This window comes from Anguilla rostrata, chromosome 8 (assembly GCF_018555375.3).
Source record: "Anguilla rostrata isolate EN2019 chromosome 8, ASM1855537v3, whole genome shotgun sequence".
In the NCBI taxonomy this organism is placed as follows: Eukaryota; Metazoa; Chordata; class Actinopteri; order Anguilliformes; family Anguillidae; genus Anguilla; species Anguilla rostrata.
The window spans coordinates 24197187-24215092 of record NC_057940.1 but is presented as its reverse complement, the minus strand read 5'-3'; the positions used below and the strand labels follow the sequence as shown (position 1 = coordinate 24215092).

At 46.7% G+C, this 17906-nt stretch overlaps 2 protein-coding genes across 3 annotated transcripts; both read right to left on the bottom strand.

Moving 5' to 3' along the window:
- Positions 1 to 399: 399 nt before the first annotated feature.
- LOC135261175 (E3 ubiquitin-protein ligase TRIM63-like) lies at positions 400 to 9686 on the bottom strand. Its single transcript, XM_064347198.1, has 9 exons — positions 9309 to 9686; positions 6902 to 7068; positions 5414 to 5588; positions 3481 to 3576; positions 2925 to 3158; positions 2348 to 2370; positions 2054 to 2178; positions 1745 to 1819; positions 400 to 1333 (listed from the first exon to the last, which is right to left on the bottom strand). Exons 1-8 carry the CDS (start codon positions 9465 to 9467, stop codon positions 1755 to 1757), a joined length of 1044 nt encoding a protein of 347 aa, XP_064203268.1. The 5' UTR covers positions 9468 to 9686; the 3' UTR covers positions 400 to 1333; positions 1745 to 1754.
- Positions 9687 to 10669: 983 nt separating this feature from the next.
- Positions 10670 to 17638, bottom strand: LOC135261172 (protein FAM76A). 2 transcript variants are annotated; one of them, XM_064347191.1, is made up of 9 exons: positions 17363 to 17638; positions 15860 to 15924; positions 15211 to 15265; positions 14793 to 14945; positions 14339 to 14448; positions 14159 to 14245; positions 13040 to 13175; positions 12784 to 12885; positions 10670 to 12587 (listed from the first exon to the last, which is right to left on the bottom strand). In XM_064347191.1, exons 1-9 carry the CDS (start codon positions 17441 to 17443, stop codon positions 12513 to 12515), a joined length of 864 nt encoding a protein of 287 aa, XP_064203261.1. In that variant the 5' UTR covers positions 17444 to 17638; the 3' UTR covers positions 10670 to 12512. The 2 variants fall into 2 exon arrangements, with proteins under 2 accessions (XP_064203261.1, XP_064203260.1); XM_064347190.1 differs by having other exon boundaries at positions 14339 to 14493; positions 17363 to 17637.
- Positions 17639 to 17906: the final 268 nt, after the last annotated feature.

The window sequence follows — 17906 nt, the reverse complement described above, 5'->3', positions numbered from 1 at the left end:
GTTTAAGACGCCCATTGAGATTTCAGTTTTATTGATCCCGGATAAAAATGTATTTATGACTCTAAAACGCATATCTTATATATTTGGCGTTTGCGGCTCCCAGAAAACCAACCAAAACTTGTCTTTCCCTGCTGGTGGTCTGTCATGCTCCCGGGGCGTTCTGTCAGTCACTAATTGAATCGTTATGACCACAAACAGGCAATTGAGCACGTGTGTGCTGGTCAAAAACGCACATTTACATTTCTTATGTATACAGATCAAACGGGACTGGTCTGGAACATATAACGCACTCCTCTCCAAATGTTAATATAGGCCAGAAATCGTTGCCCCTTAAAATGCCTTTCTGAATCAACATTCAACCCCCCCCCCCCCCCCCTCCCGGAAGAAAGACCTGTTAGACATGAAGAACAACACTTTATTTCACTGTGCAATTCATATATTTACTCAGTGCAATCTGTAGGTGCGTTTTTTTCCTGAACATGGCACCTTCTGATGTCTGCACCGAACATCTTAATCTGCTCTCGCAAACAAATCTACACATCACAAAACTTCTACGGGACTGGGTCTTTGGCCCGCCCCCTACGGTACAGTACGTGCTTTCGGCCACATTTCCAGCGTAAACAAATGTGCTTGCCCGCTTCCAGGTCTCCCCGTCTTTTCACACCTTACACCCTTCAGCGTAAAAATACGTGGCAACTCTTGACATCATATACAAAACAACAGTAATGATTATTTTAATCATTAATAACAATAATATAAAAAGTACAAAACATTAATTTTGCACCATTGCATGTATATATATATAAAAAGAACATTCTATTGATGAAGAAAATGATGGCATGATGCAAGCAGGTTTTCCCACTTGGTCTGAGGATTCGGAGGCATTTCACAGCACCAGCCGCAGGGGGCGCTGCCTACCAGGAAACCCTCAATTTCGGCAATTGGATATCATTCACCAGTTTTAAAGCTAAGCACTGTGCCTGAGTCTCCTTTTGGTTGAGTTTAGAAATGTCTTTTATCACTTTACCTCCACTAAAGAGGGCTGATATGCATTGTGTGTGTGGTTATGTCTGAGAGGAAGAAAAAGAGAGACAGAGAAAGAGAGGGGGGCGAGAGAGAGAGAATGTTCCTGGAATTTCTCCCGAGGTTGCAGTGTTTAAAACCTGAGACAGCAAACACCTCCACCCTCCCCCCAACTCCTCCTCTTCTTCTCATCTGTCAGCACCTTCCCTGTCCTTTCCTTTCACGTCCTTTTTGACCACCGTCAGCACTGCTTAAATCACCCCAGAGCAGCATCTTGTTTCTTGTTTCATGCTGGACTGTCACTGTTCACCTGGGGGAGACACAGAGCACATCAGCCTGAGCCTTCTCCACTCTCACAGACACTGGCTGCAGCTTCATCTGCAGCACTTGTGTTTTTTTTTATTAACTACTGAAAATAGAAACTCTCTCGCATCCTGTTTATGTGGTGCATGCATGTGTGTGCGTGTGTGCAAGCACAGGAGGGCCCTTTCTCTTATTTTTTTCCCTTGCAAAAATAATTTCTAGATACCCCCGTGTCATGGATGCGCCATGTGTGTATGTACACAGAAGCAGTTGTATGCACCTCCTACTGGGTAGTGTATTGTGTAAACGTGTTGCTTAATAAAGCCACAACCAAAGGTGTTGGATCAAGATGATGTCAATGCCCCTCCCTGCCTCCTTGCCCCCTGACCATATGCCCTGCTCTTCTGCCCCCACTGACCTCCCGTTGGTCACTCTGCTTCTTCCCCTACTTCTTCCTCCTCATCCCCTTCTTCATCCTCAAAGTCTTCATCATCTGGGTGAGAGAAATCAGAGGTCAGCAGAGACATTAATGAAGAACAATAATAGTTAGGCATTTCTTCACTGGCACCGCTCCCCATCTATTGTTAAAGATGTGGAATAAATCCAGATTGAATGAATACATGTTCATGTCTACAGCAATGGCAAGCACATAATACAGGTGAGTAACTGTAGAATGAGATACAGGTGCTTGGGATAAGAGAGTTCGCACTGGTGACACAGTACTCACCCACACCGAAATCCATGGTGCTCAGCAGCTCCTCCACTTGCTGGGTGTCCACGGTGAAATGGTCCATGTTCTCGTACCCCGGCTCGATTCGTTCAGCTGCGTTCAGGCGAGAGGCACTGGCTATCCTAGGCAGCACAGCAGGGCGTGGTCAGCCAGGAGGAACAGTGAGGGAGGATATTAACGGCACAGGAAGTAAAAAAGGCTACACTTGAAACGGGAGGGCGGGACATGGCAGACATGCGTGGGGCAAGAAGACGAACAAGAACTAGAACATGGGAGGGTGGTGCCACTTACTCGTTCAGAAGCTTTTTAGCATTCTGCACATTTTTAGCATGGGTAGAAAAAGAGAGAAAAGAGAATGAAATTAGAGCTAAGTTTGCTCTTACCAAGCTGTACAGTGCTTTACTTTTTCAATTATTCTGGCAAATAACATTAGCACTATCTACACTATCTAAATTTTAAACTACAGTGTTTAAAATTTATGACTGAATTTGAAGCTTGTGGCAGTTTATGGAATCACAACCATCACACAAGCATTTTTACAGTCAGAGGGAACACTAGATAATTCTACAGTCAGAGGGAACACTAGATCATTCTCCAGTCAGAGGGAACACTAGATCATTCTACAGTCAGAGGGAACACTAGATCATTCTACAGTCAGAGGGAACACTAGATCATTCTACAGTCAGAGAGAACACTAGATCATTCTACAGTCAGAGGGAACACTAGATCATTCTACAGTCAGAGGGAACACTTGATCATTCCACAGTCAGAGGGAACACTTGATCATTGTGCCATTAATGTGGCATGAAAGCAGTGCTGTGGTAATGCTGAGGTAGAACCGGGCGCCTGCATGGTGCTGGAAGCTCACCAGTAGGAAGCCGGCTTCTCCCGGCTCATCCATGGAGGAGAGGGCGGTCTGCATGAGGGTGGAGCTGCTCTCCAGCTGCTGGCGGTACTTCTGGGCCAGGTCGCGCACGAAGGCCGTCTTGGTGTCCTGTTCCACTGAGATCCGGGCCAGGAGCTCACCCTTCTTCTCCTCCAGCAGCGCGTACAGCCCATCGAACGTCTCCCCTAGCAACTGCTTCTGACGCTGACTGTTCTCCTGCCAGAGGAAGGGCAGGCAGATGGAGAGAGAGGGGGAAAAGAATGAGTGAGAAGGTGGTAGAGAGAACAGGACATGAAGTGAAAGTGGGAGAGGAGGAGAAAAATAAAGAGGGGAGAAAGTTAGGAAAGAGAGAGTGTAACGAAGAGAGGAGAGTGGTAGGGAAAGAAAGGGGGAAGTAGAAAATGGAAGAGGGGGGACAGGGTCATAGTCAGGGGTAGAAGAGAAAATAAAGCATTGTTTCATGTCTCAGTGTTGCCCTATCAATGGATTTTTGTGCAAATGCAGACATGGTGAACCTCGCTGGCGCCCCCTGCTGTACCTCAATGACTCTGCAGGTATTCTCCATTTGGGTCACGATGGCCTGGATCCTTTCATTTCCAGCCACCATGGCTGCAATACCTTCAGACAGCTCTGTCTGCAACATGCACAGGAAACTGGGTCAAAACGCGCACGCACGCAGGTGCATACGCACATAGACACATCACATATACACACATACGCAAACAGCACACAAGGGTCAGCTAAAACACTCTCAGGAACCCTTTCATCTGCTTTACTGTTTGACTCTGACTCGCTCACCCTTATGCCAATTCTCTTTTTTTTCCTTCACTCTCTCCCCTTTCCTTGTTATTGCTCTGTTCATATTTGAGAAAAAAGAAAATAATTGCATCAGAGTCAGAAATCTCTGCAATCATCAATGCAGAAACTGGTCCAAGATGAGTCATCAATAACGTCAAAGCACACTCCCCCTCTGCTTGTGATCCCAAGGAACAGGGCTCCTGTCCCACCAAGCCCTGCACATTAGCAGCCAGCGCAAATAGACGCCCGGCCATCTGCCCTATGCAGGCCTCTCCTCTCTGCTGATGTAAGCTCTTCTCCTGTACTGAGTCTGGCACACAGGAGACTTATATGGGTAACGTGTCACCCTGCCTGAGTCTATTAACAGTGGACAGACACAGGAAAGGCACAGACATAATGGAATGGAACAAAGGTTACTGACAGACAGAGAGAAGATGGGTTCATGCACACCCAAACACAGAAAGGCCTTGTACCCACATTCATAGGCACGCACAGGGTCAGAAACACTCAAGTGTCAAATACACAAGCAATTTCTGATACCGTAGATGCATACAGACACATCAATAAACACAGTCTCTCAAACACACATATTCAGTCTCTCTCTCTCTTAGTCTATCTGTCACTCTCTCACACACTCACACACAAGCATGCACACACAGTTGCATACAGACATAGACACACACACACACACACAGTTGTAGACATACACACACACGTGCGCACACACACATGCGCACAGCTCCGGTGTGATCTGAAATGCATCTCCTCTGAGAATAGCATCCGTAGCTGGAGGGGGCACTGACAGGCCCTTCTAGGGAGCAGAAAGGCATCCACCACCCCCCCCCCACGCTGGCCTGCTCTGTGACACATGGCCAGCCTCCCTGTGCCCTACTTGTAAACACAGCCAGAACATGGGGGGTGGGGGGGGCTGCCTACACTTCCAATGCAATCCCCCGCACTGCGCTAAATTTAAGATGCTTACGGCCCCTGATTACTTCCCAGGGCTGAGTGATGGGCCGTTGGAAGGGGAAAGGGGTCGCTAAGACTGATGTACATCAGGTTTTTTTCATTTATGTCCATTCATCTTTCTTCCCATCAGACTATTGCTTTCAAATACAATCTTCCAGGATCAACCATCTCTTTCTGTGATAGTTGCAAATTAGCCACTCGGCTAACTCTGGTGCAACTACTATGTTGTGTAAGGTCCCTGTTAAATAACCCAATAAACCAAACGGATTAAATAAACTAAAGTAAAGTAAAACAGTGTCACATAAATACACGTTTCTCTCCCTACCCTCTCTCCCTCCCTCTGTCTCTGTCTTTCTCTTTCCCTCTCTCACTCACTCTGATGAACCCTCTGTCTCTCTCCCAACACCATCTCTGAAGATCTAAATATAGAGCAGCATTAGAGGCTGGTCTGTAAAGCACACAGCGACCTATTCCATGTTTAAATACAGAAACATATATGTGCACATATGTACGCATATGCACATACACCAGCCTGTCTCTGTGCAAAGCATTCCTTACAGGACCAGGGAACTGGGGACAGACTCCTGCTGCCATGCCTGAGGCTAATCATTCTGCAAATGATATTTTTGTAATGATGACCCAATCTCAGAGATTTTTGATAAATACACTCTGGTGTCGGAGCACAGCGCCCCTGGGGACCTCACCTTCTGTTTCTGGTAGACGCTCTGTAGGGGCGAGACTTCACAGTTTTTGTGGGCCCCGAACACCTTGCACATGGAGCAGGTGGGCACCTGGCAGGTGAGGCAGTAGATGTTGATCTTCTCATCCTCGTGCTCCTCACACATGGGCTGCTCCGCCTTCGTTTTCATGGGCCGCGGGCTGCAGTGAGGGGGGGGGGGGGGGGGGCAGAGGCACTGGTGTCAGAGCTCGGTGCAGTGCTATAACTGGAACAATGACCTCACCCACCTGAGGTTGTTGTGCTCGTTTACGTTGTTTGCTGGTCTGCGGATTGACGTTGCCATGGCAGAGACGATGTGCCATGCTCTACGCCTGCTATGCGTCAGGCAGGACTTGGCCGTGTAGTCATGGCAATGGCAATATTGTGGTCTATTAATACTGATGACCTCCACCATGAGCACGGCCACAAGTTTCTCTCACTTTTTAACTTTTCATTACCCTGGCCTCTTTCAGAACTCTCTCACCACTTCCTTCTAATCTTCCCCTCCCTTTCTTTCACTCAATGCGCTAATTTCTTATGCACTTCTTTTTAAACCGCCGCCCCCCCCCCCGCTTGCTGAGCCTTGTAAGGCTCTGCTGTAAATACCCTCCCAGGGTAAGACACCTGACACTCTGTCACTTTGTCACCTGCTGTCCCCCCCCACCCCCTATGTCCCACCGCTCACATGCACTAAGAATATTTCATTTATAACAACACTGCCTTCTCAAAGGCCAGAGCAGCAGCTCACCCCCACACCCAGCTCCCTGGAGAGGCACATGTGGTGTGGGGTTCATGTTCTGCACTCCACTCTACTGTACAGCACTATGCAGAGTGTCTGTGCAATGCAGCAGCCTACAGTACCAAACCCCCAAACTGTGCTGGACTTCAGTGAACTGAGATCATTTACAGAAAACACCTAGCGATTAATAAACATTTCTGTAAATGTGCCAGTTTAGCCAGCATGGCTAATTCTCAACTGTAGTCCCTGGGCAGGTACATTAAAAACAGGGAGTCCCTCAGATACTCCTAGGCCAATTATATGTGTGAATTACAAATGAATAAAGATTTAATTCCGGGAATTCCATGAACATTAGTATGAAGGCTATATATTTAGTTAACATGTGGCATGGGAGGAGAGGTGAAAAGAATTATGCTGAAAAAATTGATATACTGTATATGAACTCAACACAACCACTTGAGACTCCTCACCTGTTTATACTGTCACACATTTGTTCACCTACGCCACCTGTTCCACCCTTGCCATGTACTCATTTACCTGGTCTAGCTTGCTCCTGTACAGGTGTATTTTACCTGGTCTATCTCGCTCCAGTGCAGGTGTATTTGTACCTGGTCTATCTCCCTCAGGTACAGGTGTATTTTACCTGATCTATCTTGCTCCTGTGTAAGTTTATCTCACTCCTGTGCAGGTGTATTTTCCCAGGTGTATCTCGCTCCTGTGCAGGTAGTGGCTCACCTGCTGCTTTCCTGTTTGTAGATGTCGATGATGTTCTCGACCAGCAGGTTGCGCTGCAGGCCGTAGACTCCATGTCGATCCAGGACCACCTCGTGTCGACAGGAGGGGCAGCGAAATCGGCCCCCTGTGATGTTGGTGCCACGGGACGAGTAGTACGGGTTAGCAGCCTGTACAAGAGCGCAGGGAGAAAACGTTCAGGTGTACAACATTATGTTCAGTATCAGGAGCAGGACTGTGGTAAATGTGCTGTCAGTGGACTCTGGATTTTCCTTGGCTTTTCTCCATCCCTTTCACACTGGCTGAATGGAGGGCGATGGAGAAGATGATCGCAAAAGAGAAACTGAACAGTCATTAGCAGAGACTGTTGCATGCCTCAGGTCTGTAGGTGCTGTAAACGCAGATCTGGTCCCTCAGAAGGCTAGAAGTTACCATGGGAAAGGGGAAAGCTGAGAGGTTTTGTTGGTTCAGCTCCAGGCTAGACATGAAGTACAACAGCTGTTGTAATTCCTTGACAGTGACACAGATTACATGTTCAGGATCAATGACAAACTACGTAGCAAACTGCACAAACAACAGAGCACAAAGAGCACAAAGAGCACAAACAAGTGCCCTGCACCATCTTGGCACAGTGCCAAATGAATGGCCCAACAAAAAAATAGGGCCAGCTCTTCTGGACCAGACACATTGCAGTGCCCTGGACAATGCTGTACAAACGAGTAGTTCCAAATATAACCAGGGGGGTAATTTTATCATCTCATACGTCCCCACTAGTGCCCTTCACCCCTTTTTTAGGCCTTAAAAAACTTGTCGCGCAGGTTAGGCCAAGCTGTCTTGCACAATTTGAGATCTCCTCCTAAATTATTTGCAATCGCAATCCAAGATTTTGAAGCCTTTTCTGTCTTTGTAATCTCTACTTGATCGGTCGTAAATGTGCAGGTGTCCCCTGACAGTCTCAGCGGCTCTAGCCTCGAAGTCGTTCACGTTTAGGTATGACTGTATGAGAACTTCGAAAGGAAATTGTCTTCTCAACACAGCACTTTATCCACGGAGCACGTTTTTTTCTCTCTGATTGGTCAACGTGACGTGAAGGTGGTCGTTCGAACATTGCCGAGATGTGCCAACATATAGTTGGGCCTGCAGGGATGGGATGTGCACACTGGAGACCGGAGTCAATGTCGAGTTTTGTTTTCTACATACAGGTGTGATTTTCGTAAGAACTAGCCAAAGTTAGTTTCTGCAGCTAGGATATTGCCCGCTTAGGTGGGAGGGGGGGACGAGACACTGGTCCATATGGAGAGTACGACTGTTCAGTATGGGGACTAGTACTGTGTTCAGTTTGGGTAATAGCACTGTTTTTAGTGGTGGATACTAGACTGTATTCAGTCCCTGCATGTATCTCTCCCTACACGGCAAAGCTGAATTACAGTTACATTGTTTAAATGGCATTCCCATATGCATCGCTTACAACCTACTGAGAACTGAAGTAAAATGAAGCACGTGCTCTTTATTTCAATCATTTCAATTCACTTTAATTCAGTGGTGCTTTATTGGCAGGACCAGCAGAGTAGTGCTGCCAAAGCATAAAAAGAACACAGGTAATGTATGCAATTTAACATCAGTCCAACACAAATTACTTTACTGTTCAACATATAGTCATAAAATAATAGCAATAATAATGATAATAATCTCACTCGCTCAGTCAGTAGACAGCAGTCTGTTCATTCTCAGCCCTCACGATTTGAAGTGAGTGAGATTAAAGTTAGCCGCAGCGCTGCGGACACATTCCAGCTGCCTGATACTGGGAGCCGTGTGTGAGAGTGTGCTACCATGTCTGAGCGAGCAAGAAAGGGTGGTGAGTGGGGGGGGCTGATCCACTGAGCCATTTCTCAACATTGTGCTGGACAGTTGTATAAGGTCATGGAAAATTCACAGTTAACCTCTCACAGTGTTAAGCATGAGTATTTCCCGGAACAATTCAAAACAGTAAGGGGAAAGAGATTAATAAGGACCCCGAGACGGTCAAGGACAGGGCAGCATGAGCGCCCTTCAGGCGGGGTTCTCACTCTGAGTGAGAGAGATTGAGTTATGAGGTTGGGGAGCAGTGGGGTCCTTCAGAAAAAATCCATTATGGTAGGCGTGCATGGAGACAACCAGGAAAAATGGGACAAGGCCCAGGAGAATATTTACACAATTTACTGTCGCATATATTACCTCTTAAAGCTTCTTGTCTCTAGACACTCTACTATCTCTCTATCCCTCTCCCTAGTCTTTTCTGCTCTTATTCCCCCTTTCTTAACCGAACAGCTGCTCTACACCTCTTCTTCCCCTCCCCCACTACCCTTCCACCCCGGTCTTCTCATCCTGCCCGCCCCCCGGCCCTCGCCCTGTGTTCGCCCAGTGCCCTCACCTGGAAGACGTCGTTGGCGCACTTCCTGCACAGGTTGTGCTGGCAGGGGAGGATGACCACGGGCTTGGAGAAGATCTCCAGGCAGATGGGGCAGATCAGCTGCTTCTCCAGGTTGTCCATAGGCCCAGAGTCCTGGATGATGTTCGACTGGAAGTCCATGCCGGTGCCGGGAGTCGCCTGTTCACTGCCCGTGTGTGTGTGTGTGTGTGTGTGTGTGCGTGCGACAGCGCAGGTTTTTTTGCGATGCGGCCTCTGTGTTTTATGCAGGAAAATTTGGCCCCCCCGTGCCCGTGTGTCCGTAGAGTTTCCCCCACTGGTGCTCACCCTCCCACGCTTCTCCTCAGTGTGCCTGTTTCAGTCTTTGTGTCGGCTCTAGGTCGAGTCACCCCACCCCCTTCCCCCCACACCACTCCCCTCTCTATTTATACCCCCTTTCGACACTCGAGCTCAACACCCTCTCCACCCCATAACTCCTGTCCCCCGCCTGTCTGCAGTGGGCTGCACGTTCGCTCCTTTCTCTCCCTCCCCTTCTCGTTTTCTTTCTCTTCTTCCCTCTCCTTACTGTCTTGCGTACTTACGCAGCCGTCCTAGCGCACCTCTGTGCCTTACCACAGGGACCATTAGCCCTGGGCTCCTAAACTGTATCCAGAGGCACAATGACCACCCCCACCCCTTCCTCTGAGAGGTCATCCAGGTCTCTGCCACTGAAAACACACTGACCCCATAACCCTGTGGAGCCCGTGGCTCCTGGAGTCCCTCTGGCCCCTCCTACCTCCCTGTGATTGACACCAGCCCAGGACGCAGTGCTTATGAGGGGCCGTTACCAGGGTCCAGAAGGCATGGGGCAGGGAAGGAGACGGGAGTTTCCAGTGCAGCAGAGATAATTGCAGCAGCTGTGTACTTGAAAGATATATTGTGTGTCTGTGTGTGACTCAGCCCTGCTATTTCTGCCCCTTCCATCCACCCCACCAGCTGGGGGAATCATTCTGTGTGTGTGTCGGAGGGAGGCTGTCATTGGGGGTGACATAGCTCAGGAGGTAAGACCGATTGTCTGGCAGTCGGAGGGTTGCCGGTTCAAACCCCGCCCTGGGCGTGTCGAAGTGTCCTTGAGCAAGACACCTAACCCCTAACTGCTCTGGCGAATGAGAGGCATCAATTGTAAAGCGCTTTGGATAAAAGCGCTATATAAATGCAGTCCATTTACCATTTACCATCTGCGCTGAGCTTGTCACACCTGCAGGACAGAATAAATGTGCTTACCTGACCAACCACCTGCACACACACACATGCACACGCACGCACACAACACACATAAACACATGCACACACACACCCATTCACACACACACACAAACACACAGTTCTTGTAACCAGGAGAAAGCTTTTATTTTGGACTGTGGCAGTACATGCTGACTTGGTACAGGAACTCAATACCAAGCTAATAAGCGCATACTTCCCTGCTCCTGTTATTACCTGCTTAGTCATATCATTACAGACATCATAAATACTTATATATAAAATATTATCATCATATGATCAAATCATTATTCATAAGGTGCAGATGCATCGCTCACATCACTAAAAGTAACTGCTTGGAATATCTGAAATTCATAAATGAATAATTACTTAACAAATAATAGGAATTGTGTAGGCTAAAATCAACAGATGCAGTTTAAGAAACAGCTGCCTAACTGGAGAGGTATTGCCGGTCAAACTAGGCGGATTCATAGCTTATTCAGAATATTGCACAAGGCTGAACCAATTGATAGCAGATCCAGTTTCTCCACTCAGTCAGGAGACATATCACAGGCAGTATCAGCCAACCAAAGAGTGAAGATCTGCTTATGCCATATGCTGCACTTCAGGAAAGGAAAGTCAGAAACAGTGGGACACGCAGCTCAGAAAAAATCAATTTCTGAGAATGCAGAACGCTTAACTCTCACATGTTCTGATAGACAGAAACTCAGCGCATGCTGTCTCATTAAAATGTGAAATACTGGGCCACATTTATCAATATATTCGTAAAATCGTGTGTAAATTTATGCGTAATCTGAAACACATTACATTATAACATTACGACAAATTCTGCTGGATTTATCAAACACGTGTAGACACTGCTTTCTTCGTATCCACGTCACCTATTATGTTGAATCCAATTGTAATTTTTACATAATTTGAACAATTATAATACATTTGTCAATATATATAATTGACATATAATTGGCTTATTTAATCAAATAATTTTGCTACTCTTTAAAAGAAAAATTATGAATGAATACTAAAAGCACAAACACGCGAAACAAGCTTTACAATCGTGTTTTTCCCTTTAAGCGCACTATACAAACAGCGCACAGCACTCGTGAAATCTGTTTGGATTCCACACACAAAGTGACATACTAAAAACACTAAAAATCCCACGTTGTTTGTCTAAATGCATTTACGCGATTTACGACCATATTTGTTCGGCTCACGTTTGATAAATGAGGCCCAGTGTTCGTTCCACGTCTGGGTTTACTGTGCACTGTTCATGGCAAACGAAACCCGGGAGAACCCTGGATTACTGTGGAGGTGCTAGTGCAACAGGTTCTGACGTCTTCGAGCACAAAAGAGGAGCGATTACAGGAAAGAGAACATGTTCTAGAGTTATACCCAAAGTATCATCTTCATCATCAAAAAATACATAAATGCAATAAAAATGACAACAAACAATGCATATTAGTCATGCTTAAACGCACACAAAAAATGCCCTCGTCATTTCATACTTGGATTAGAAATAAAAGTAATTCAATGTTGAATACTCCCTTTACCCATCATTGCTGAGTTTTTAATCTTCCTATGAAAAAGGATTTTCGTACAAAAATATTGGTCTAGATGCAATGGTGTAGGAGTTTAAGTGTATGAATGCGGCTACAGGTGCAGGTGTGATATATGAACAGGTGTAGTGTCGTATCATTAAGCCTATATAGGTCCTGCAGTATAGGTATGGTCAGTATCATTTGTGGTATGTAGTTGTTGGTGGGTAAGTGTGTGGTGTGTAATTGTGAGTGTTTTGGCCTGCAGATACACAGGTACCCTGTCTCAGGATGAATGAAATCACATGTGGAGGCTACCATGCGTTACACTAAATTGAACACCTGGGCAGACACACATCTGAGCACCACGGGCGTGTCAGTCTCCGCCCACCACCCAGCCGCTCCCCCGCTCTCAAGGTGAGGTCATCGCCGGCTTCTTGCCCTTGGAGAGAGCGGACACCTGCTTCATCAGCTCTCTGTTGCGAGCCTGGAAGACAGACACGCGGACATGTGAGCTAACGAACAAACAAACGAGTCACACTCAGAGCAACAGAGAATCTAAATAAGATAGCCGCTACACACTGTGCGCAGACGGACAGAGAGAGACAGACAGACAGACAGACAGACAGGGGCATATCAGGGGCCCAACAGCCCAGGACATCAAACAGGTGGAAAGGCCCAACCTGCAGCTGCTCCACCAGGTCTTTATGAGTTTTCTCCATCTGATTCATTTTGGTCCTCATCTGACTCTCCTGGTACTGGAACTCTGCTCTGAGCTCTGTGATCTGCAGAGAAAGAGAGACAGGAAGACAGGGGGCTGCTCCGGTGACACGCATCACACTTTACACTGCATCTTTTCCTATGATCCCTAGTCCTCCCCCAGTTCTCCTGACATACACACACACACACACACACACACAAACACTTCCACACTAATACCTTCTTCTCCTTGTCCAGAATGAGCTGGTCCTTCTGGTGCAGGACCTTCTTGAGTGAAGCCACCTCCTCCTTCAGCTGGGTGATAATGACAAAGTGGTCCGTCCCTGGGGAGTCCAGCGCCAGGTCCGGGGAGAAGCTAGGTCATCAGCAAAGCATGATGGGAGTGATTAGGAGTGAAAACAGCATTAACTGAAGGATTACACTATGATAACTTCACTTTTATCAGTGTAACCTTCCTCCCTCTCCATCAGTCTTCATCAACATCAGTTTACAAATGAGAATATACTTCCATGGTTACTGGCGCCCCCTTGCGGTTAAACAAAATATAAAACATTCTTCAGTTCTAATGCTCATGTAAAAGCAAGAGTTTGGAAAGCATTCAAAAATAGCTATACTATAACTATATGAGCCCTTCTCAAATCTGACGTAAAATATTCTAAGAATACAACGTAGTTCCTTGAAAGAATCATGGATACATCCACTCACTCTGAACAACCAAACAACATTTTACAAGTAATCATCACAGATATTTTAGCACACATATCATAACCCTTATGTATTTAACAAACCCCTAATTATTATGAACGTGAACATTTTATTAAAAAAATGTGGAAAATATATATGAGAATATATATATATAGTGCAGGAGTATTCAAAAAATTATCAGACTATTGTCTGACCTGACCATTCTTATGACCCCATAAATCTGTCTCCTCCCACTCCCTCACCTGTCTCCTCCCACTCCCTCACCTGTCTCCTCCCACTCCATCATCTGTCTCCTCCCACTCCCTCACCTGTCTCCTCCCACTCCATCATCTGTTTCCTCCCACTCCCTCAACTAATCTCTCCCACTACCTCATCTGTCTCCTCCCACTCCCTCACGTCTCCTCCCACTCCATCATCTGTCTCCTCCCACTCCTTCATCGGTCTCTTCCCACTCCCTCACATGTCTTCTCCACTCCTCATCTGTCTCCTCCCACTCCCTCACTGTCTCCTCCCACTCCCTCATCTGTCTCCTCCCACTCCCTCATCTGTCTCCTCCCACTCCCTCACCTGTCTCCTCCCACTCCCTCACCTGTCTCCTTCCACTCCCTCATCTGTCTCCTCCCACTCCCTCACCTGTCCCCATTGGTGGAGATGCTGTCAAACTTGGCCTTTTTCTTGGGGATTTCATTCTGCAGTGAGGAAGTGGACAGTGTTTTCTGGCTGAAGAGAGTGGAGAACAGCAGGTCAGCAGGTGAAACTCTCTCGGTCCTCTCTCGACTGAAGACCTAAATGCATATGAAGCGTGCGCTCTACCTGTTGTAGTGACTGCTGCTCAGCCGGGTCAGCTGCTCCTTCTGTGAGAGGGAGGAGTGTGAAGAGGAGCCCAGCTGTTTGCGCTGCTCCCGGGTTTTCTGTAGCACACGCTTATAGGACAGAGTACAGAGCCAGCATAGGAGTTTACCATCCACCTGCACACACACACGCACACACACACACACACAAACACGCACGCAAACACGCACACACAGAGTCAATGAGACACCATAATACACAGAAGTGAATCTCTCTCTCCACCCTTTGTCTGTCTCTCTCTCTCTCTCGGCCTCTCTCTCTCTCTCTCTCACTCTCACTCTCACTCTCACTCTCACTCTCACTCTCACTCTCACTCTCACTCTCTCTCTCACTCACACACGCACACACAGGTATCAATTCACTCGAGCAGCAAAGACTCACACGAGCTGTGGTTGCGGTCACGAGCGCGGCTCACCTTCCTGCGGTCGTCCTTGCGGTCGAAGGCGCACTGCTGCTTGCACTGCTCGCAGGGCTGCGGGGGACCGTGCCGTTTCTCCGAGTTCGTGCAGCGCTGACACTTATTCCCAATAAAGGCAGCGATGATGTTACAGTACTGACAGGGCTTGGGCTGTCGAGGAAGAGAGAGGACAGAGCGTGAGAGAGAAATAAAACCACTGACATGGCAAGTGACTAAATGAAAAAGAGAGTGACTGACAGTATGAGATATAAAAAAATGAGTGACTGCCTGGGAAAAAAGAGATAGAAAGAATAAGAGGGTAAAGAAAGAGAGGCAGAAGAAGGAGGGAGCCAAAGCTAGGGAACTGGCACAAGGCAACACTGCCAGATGGAATACTCACAGACTCTGTTTCTGGCAGCAGTTAGCCTGTACTTACCGTCCCATACAGTTTGACGTTCTGGGCACACTTCTTACAGATGGTGTTGGTTTTGCTGCACAGTGAAGTGGACACAACACAAGAAATTAGCATTCCAAAATCTCCATTTCAAATGCTTCCTTTTCTCAATTTAAAATGCTCAATCTGTGATGTGACCCTGACCTGAGGCAATGAAAGATTATCTGTTTGTATGTCCATGTGTCTCGCAGGGTGGTTAAGGAACTGGGTTTGCACCTTGGGCTTGCAACCTGGTTCGTAAACCACGTCATTCCCAGATGAGGTACAAGTATAATACCATTATGCAAACTAAAGCGCATAACCTTAGCCTCAGTGAATACACTAGTGGATAACATCTAAAACTTTTAGGAGGATCAAATGTCAAACACGGGCCTTTGTCTTAGAGTACACAAGAGAACTTGAATCGTACTTGCTTTGTCTCACTCATATTCAATGATGCCATGCTACGCTGATTTGTCAGTTGACATCCATTTAGTTCAGCAGGCCTGAGGCTTTTCATAGAGTAAAGGCAGTCGCACACAGTTACAATAGCACCACCGTGACTCATTTTCGTAAGTATGCATAACGTCCATGGCGTGGCACGGGTCTAATAGTATGTGATAATACTGAAAGAGCAGAGGGTGTGCCGTACCTCTCCTGCTGGAACTCCGTGCGACAGTACGTGCATTTCACCATGGGGTGGGCGATGCGGCATTCCTGAGGGCCAGAGTCACACACAGGCAGCTGATTAGTGACATCATCGCATCAGGTCTCACTGATGGGGCAGGAGGAACAGTCAACTATGGGGTCAGGGAACGTGAAGGGTGAAGGGATGATGAAGAGGGGGTGAAGAAATGGGATTGAGAGTGACCTAAGGACTGGGAAGGATGAATTGAGAACGAAGGACTATGAATAAAAACGGCATAATTACACATCAGACCGTGTATATCGCAGCCATGATGAGTGGCAAGTCCCAAAATCCCAAATGATTACAGGAACACCACTGAAACAACCAGACCTTAAGACCCTGCCATGTTCCGAGCCAACCACAGCTACAACTGTGGGCCTTGTGTAACCGGGCGGGCAAGCTGAGCTACTCCACCGCTATGATTGGTGGATATCCTGTCACTGGCAGTGGAGCAGACCTTTAGGAGCCAGCACAGTGGGCATCAGGGAAACACAGCAGGTAAGTGAGCATATGACCTTGGGCCAGGGGGGAAGCACACCATTGGCTGGCTTCGAAGCCATGCCCAGGAAAGCTTGCTGTGGTGAGCTGTGGCACGTTAACGATTAAGGATGAGCTGGCAGGTCAAATAATTTGATTAATCACCTGATCTCAGGTCAGACGGAGTACCATGGAGAATCGCACAATGATTCCCTCTTATTTTGTCCTTATGATTTACTGGTACCATCTGCTCAGTGATATCTTCTTATCCAGGAAGAAACACCATGGAGGATGTGTGTCAACAACATTTTAAGAATCTTCCAAATGTAAGTACTGAAATGCAAGATTCATTCAACAAACTTTCCAAGTACATTGAATATGAAGGACCATCCATAATTCAAACTATCTTTGTTCTATTATGTTCTAAGACCATTTTTGCAAGGTTTTGTGTGATAGAAAAAAATAGCACTGAAGGAATTGGACAGATGTATGTTTTGGAAATGTTTACCCTAACTTTCCAGGAATATTCTGTGATCTAAAGCTGTGAGCTGGGAAAACATCTTAATAATAATAATAATAATAATAATAATAATAATAATAATAATAATATTATGAGGCAGCAGTAGACTAATATTAGTTATAATTTACTATACTTATTCATAATTGCTCCGAAGAAGAAAACGATCATGTGAAAATTATTTACATTTAGGTCCCTAATAACTTGTATGTAACAATACGTAAGCCGGCTAACGCTGCCAGTAAACAAGTGTGTCAGTGACTGTCGCCGAATTTAAAAGTACTGAATACTGAATTAACCGTGGCTAATCGCAATGTGAAGCCTATTATTTATAAGACGTCGTTTGAGTTAAGCGTTTCAAGCACACGCAGTACATAGACAGCCCTCTGAAACGGCAAAGATTTCCATCACACACCCGTAAACACTTCTCAAATGCGTACGGGACGGGAGTACCCTTACTCAAAGGGCCTTACCTTGCATAGTTGTTGACCCTGCGACAACGCTTCGAACGGGAACCTTTGGTTACATTTTGTACACGCGTACAAAGCAGCCATTCCGAACAGTCAATCCCAAAAAGACAAATAGTCGTGGCTCGCCAGTGAACAATCAGACCACTAAATCCTGTAAATTTGTAAGTTTATGATCAAGATTACCACCTTGCCGGGAAAACGACGTCAATCAGGGCAAGTGTACTATCTGTACAGGTACCATTATGGTCCTTGCGTCATAGAGTGGGCATGCTGAATACCCCCAGCAGCCGGATTGGTGGATACGATGACACATACTATGACGATTGGAGGACGTGTCATGTCAATCACCTTGAGAGCCAGTGGAGTGAATAGGGGGATCACACACGGAGTCACACGCACTGCGAGGATTTCGGGCAGTGTTTTATAATCGCGGGTGCAGCTCGGAGGAGTAAGGTGAGTCACTGACTAATGAAATCGCATCCTGCTATTGTGAGGGAGAGCCTGTAAGTTTAACTACACATCATTTAAAAAATATGTAATTGATAAA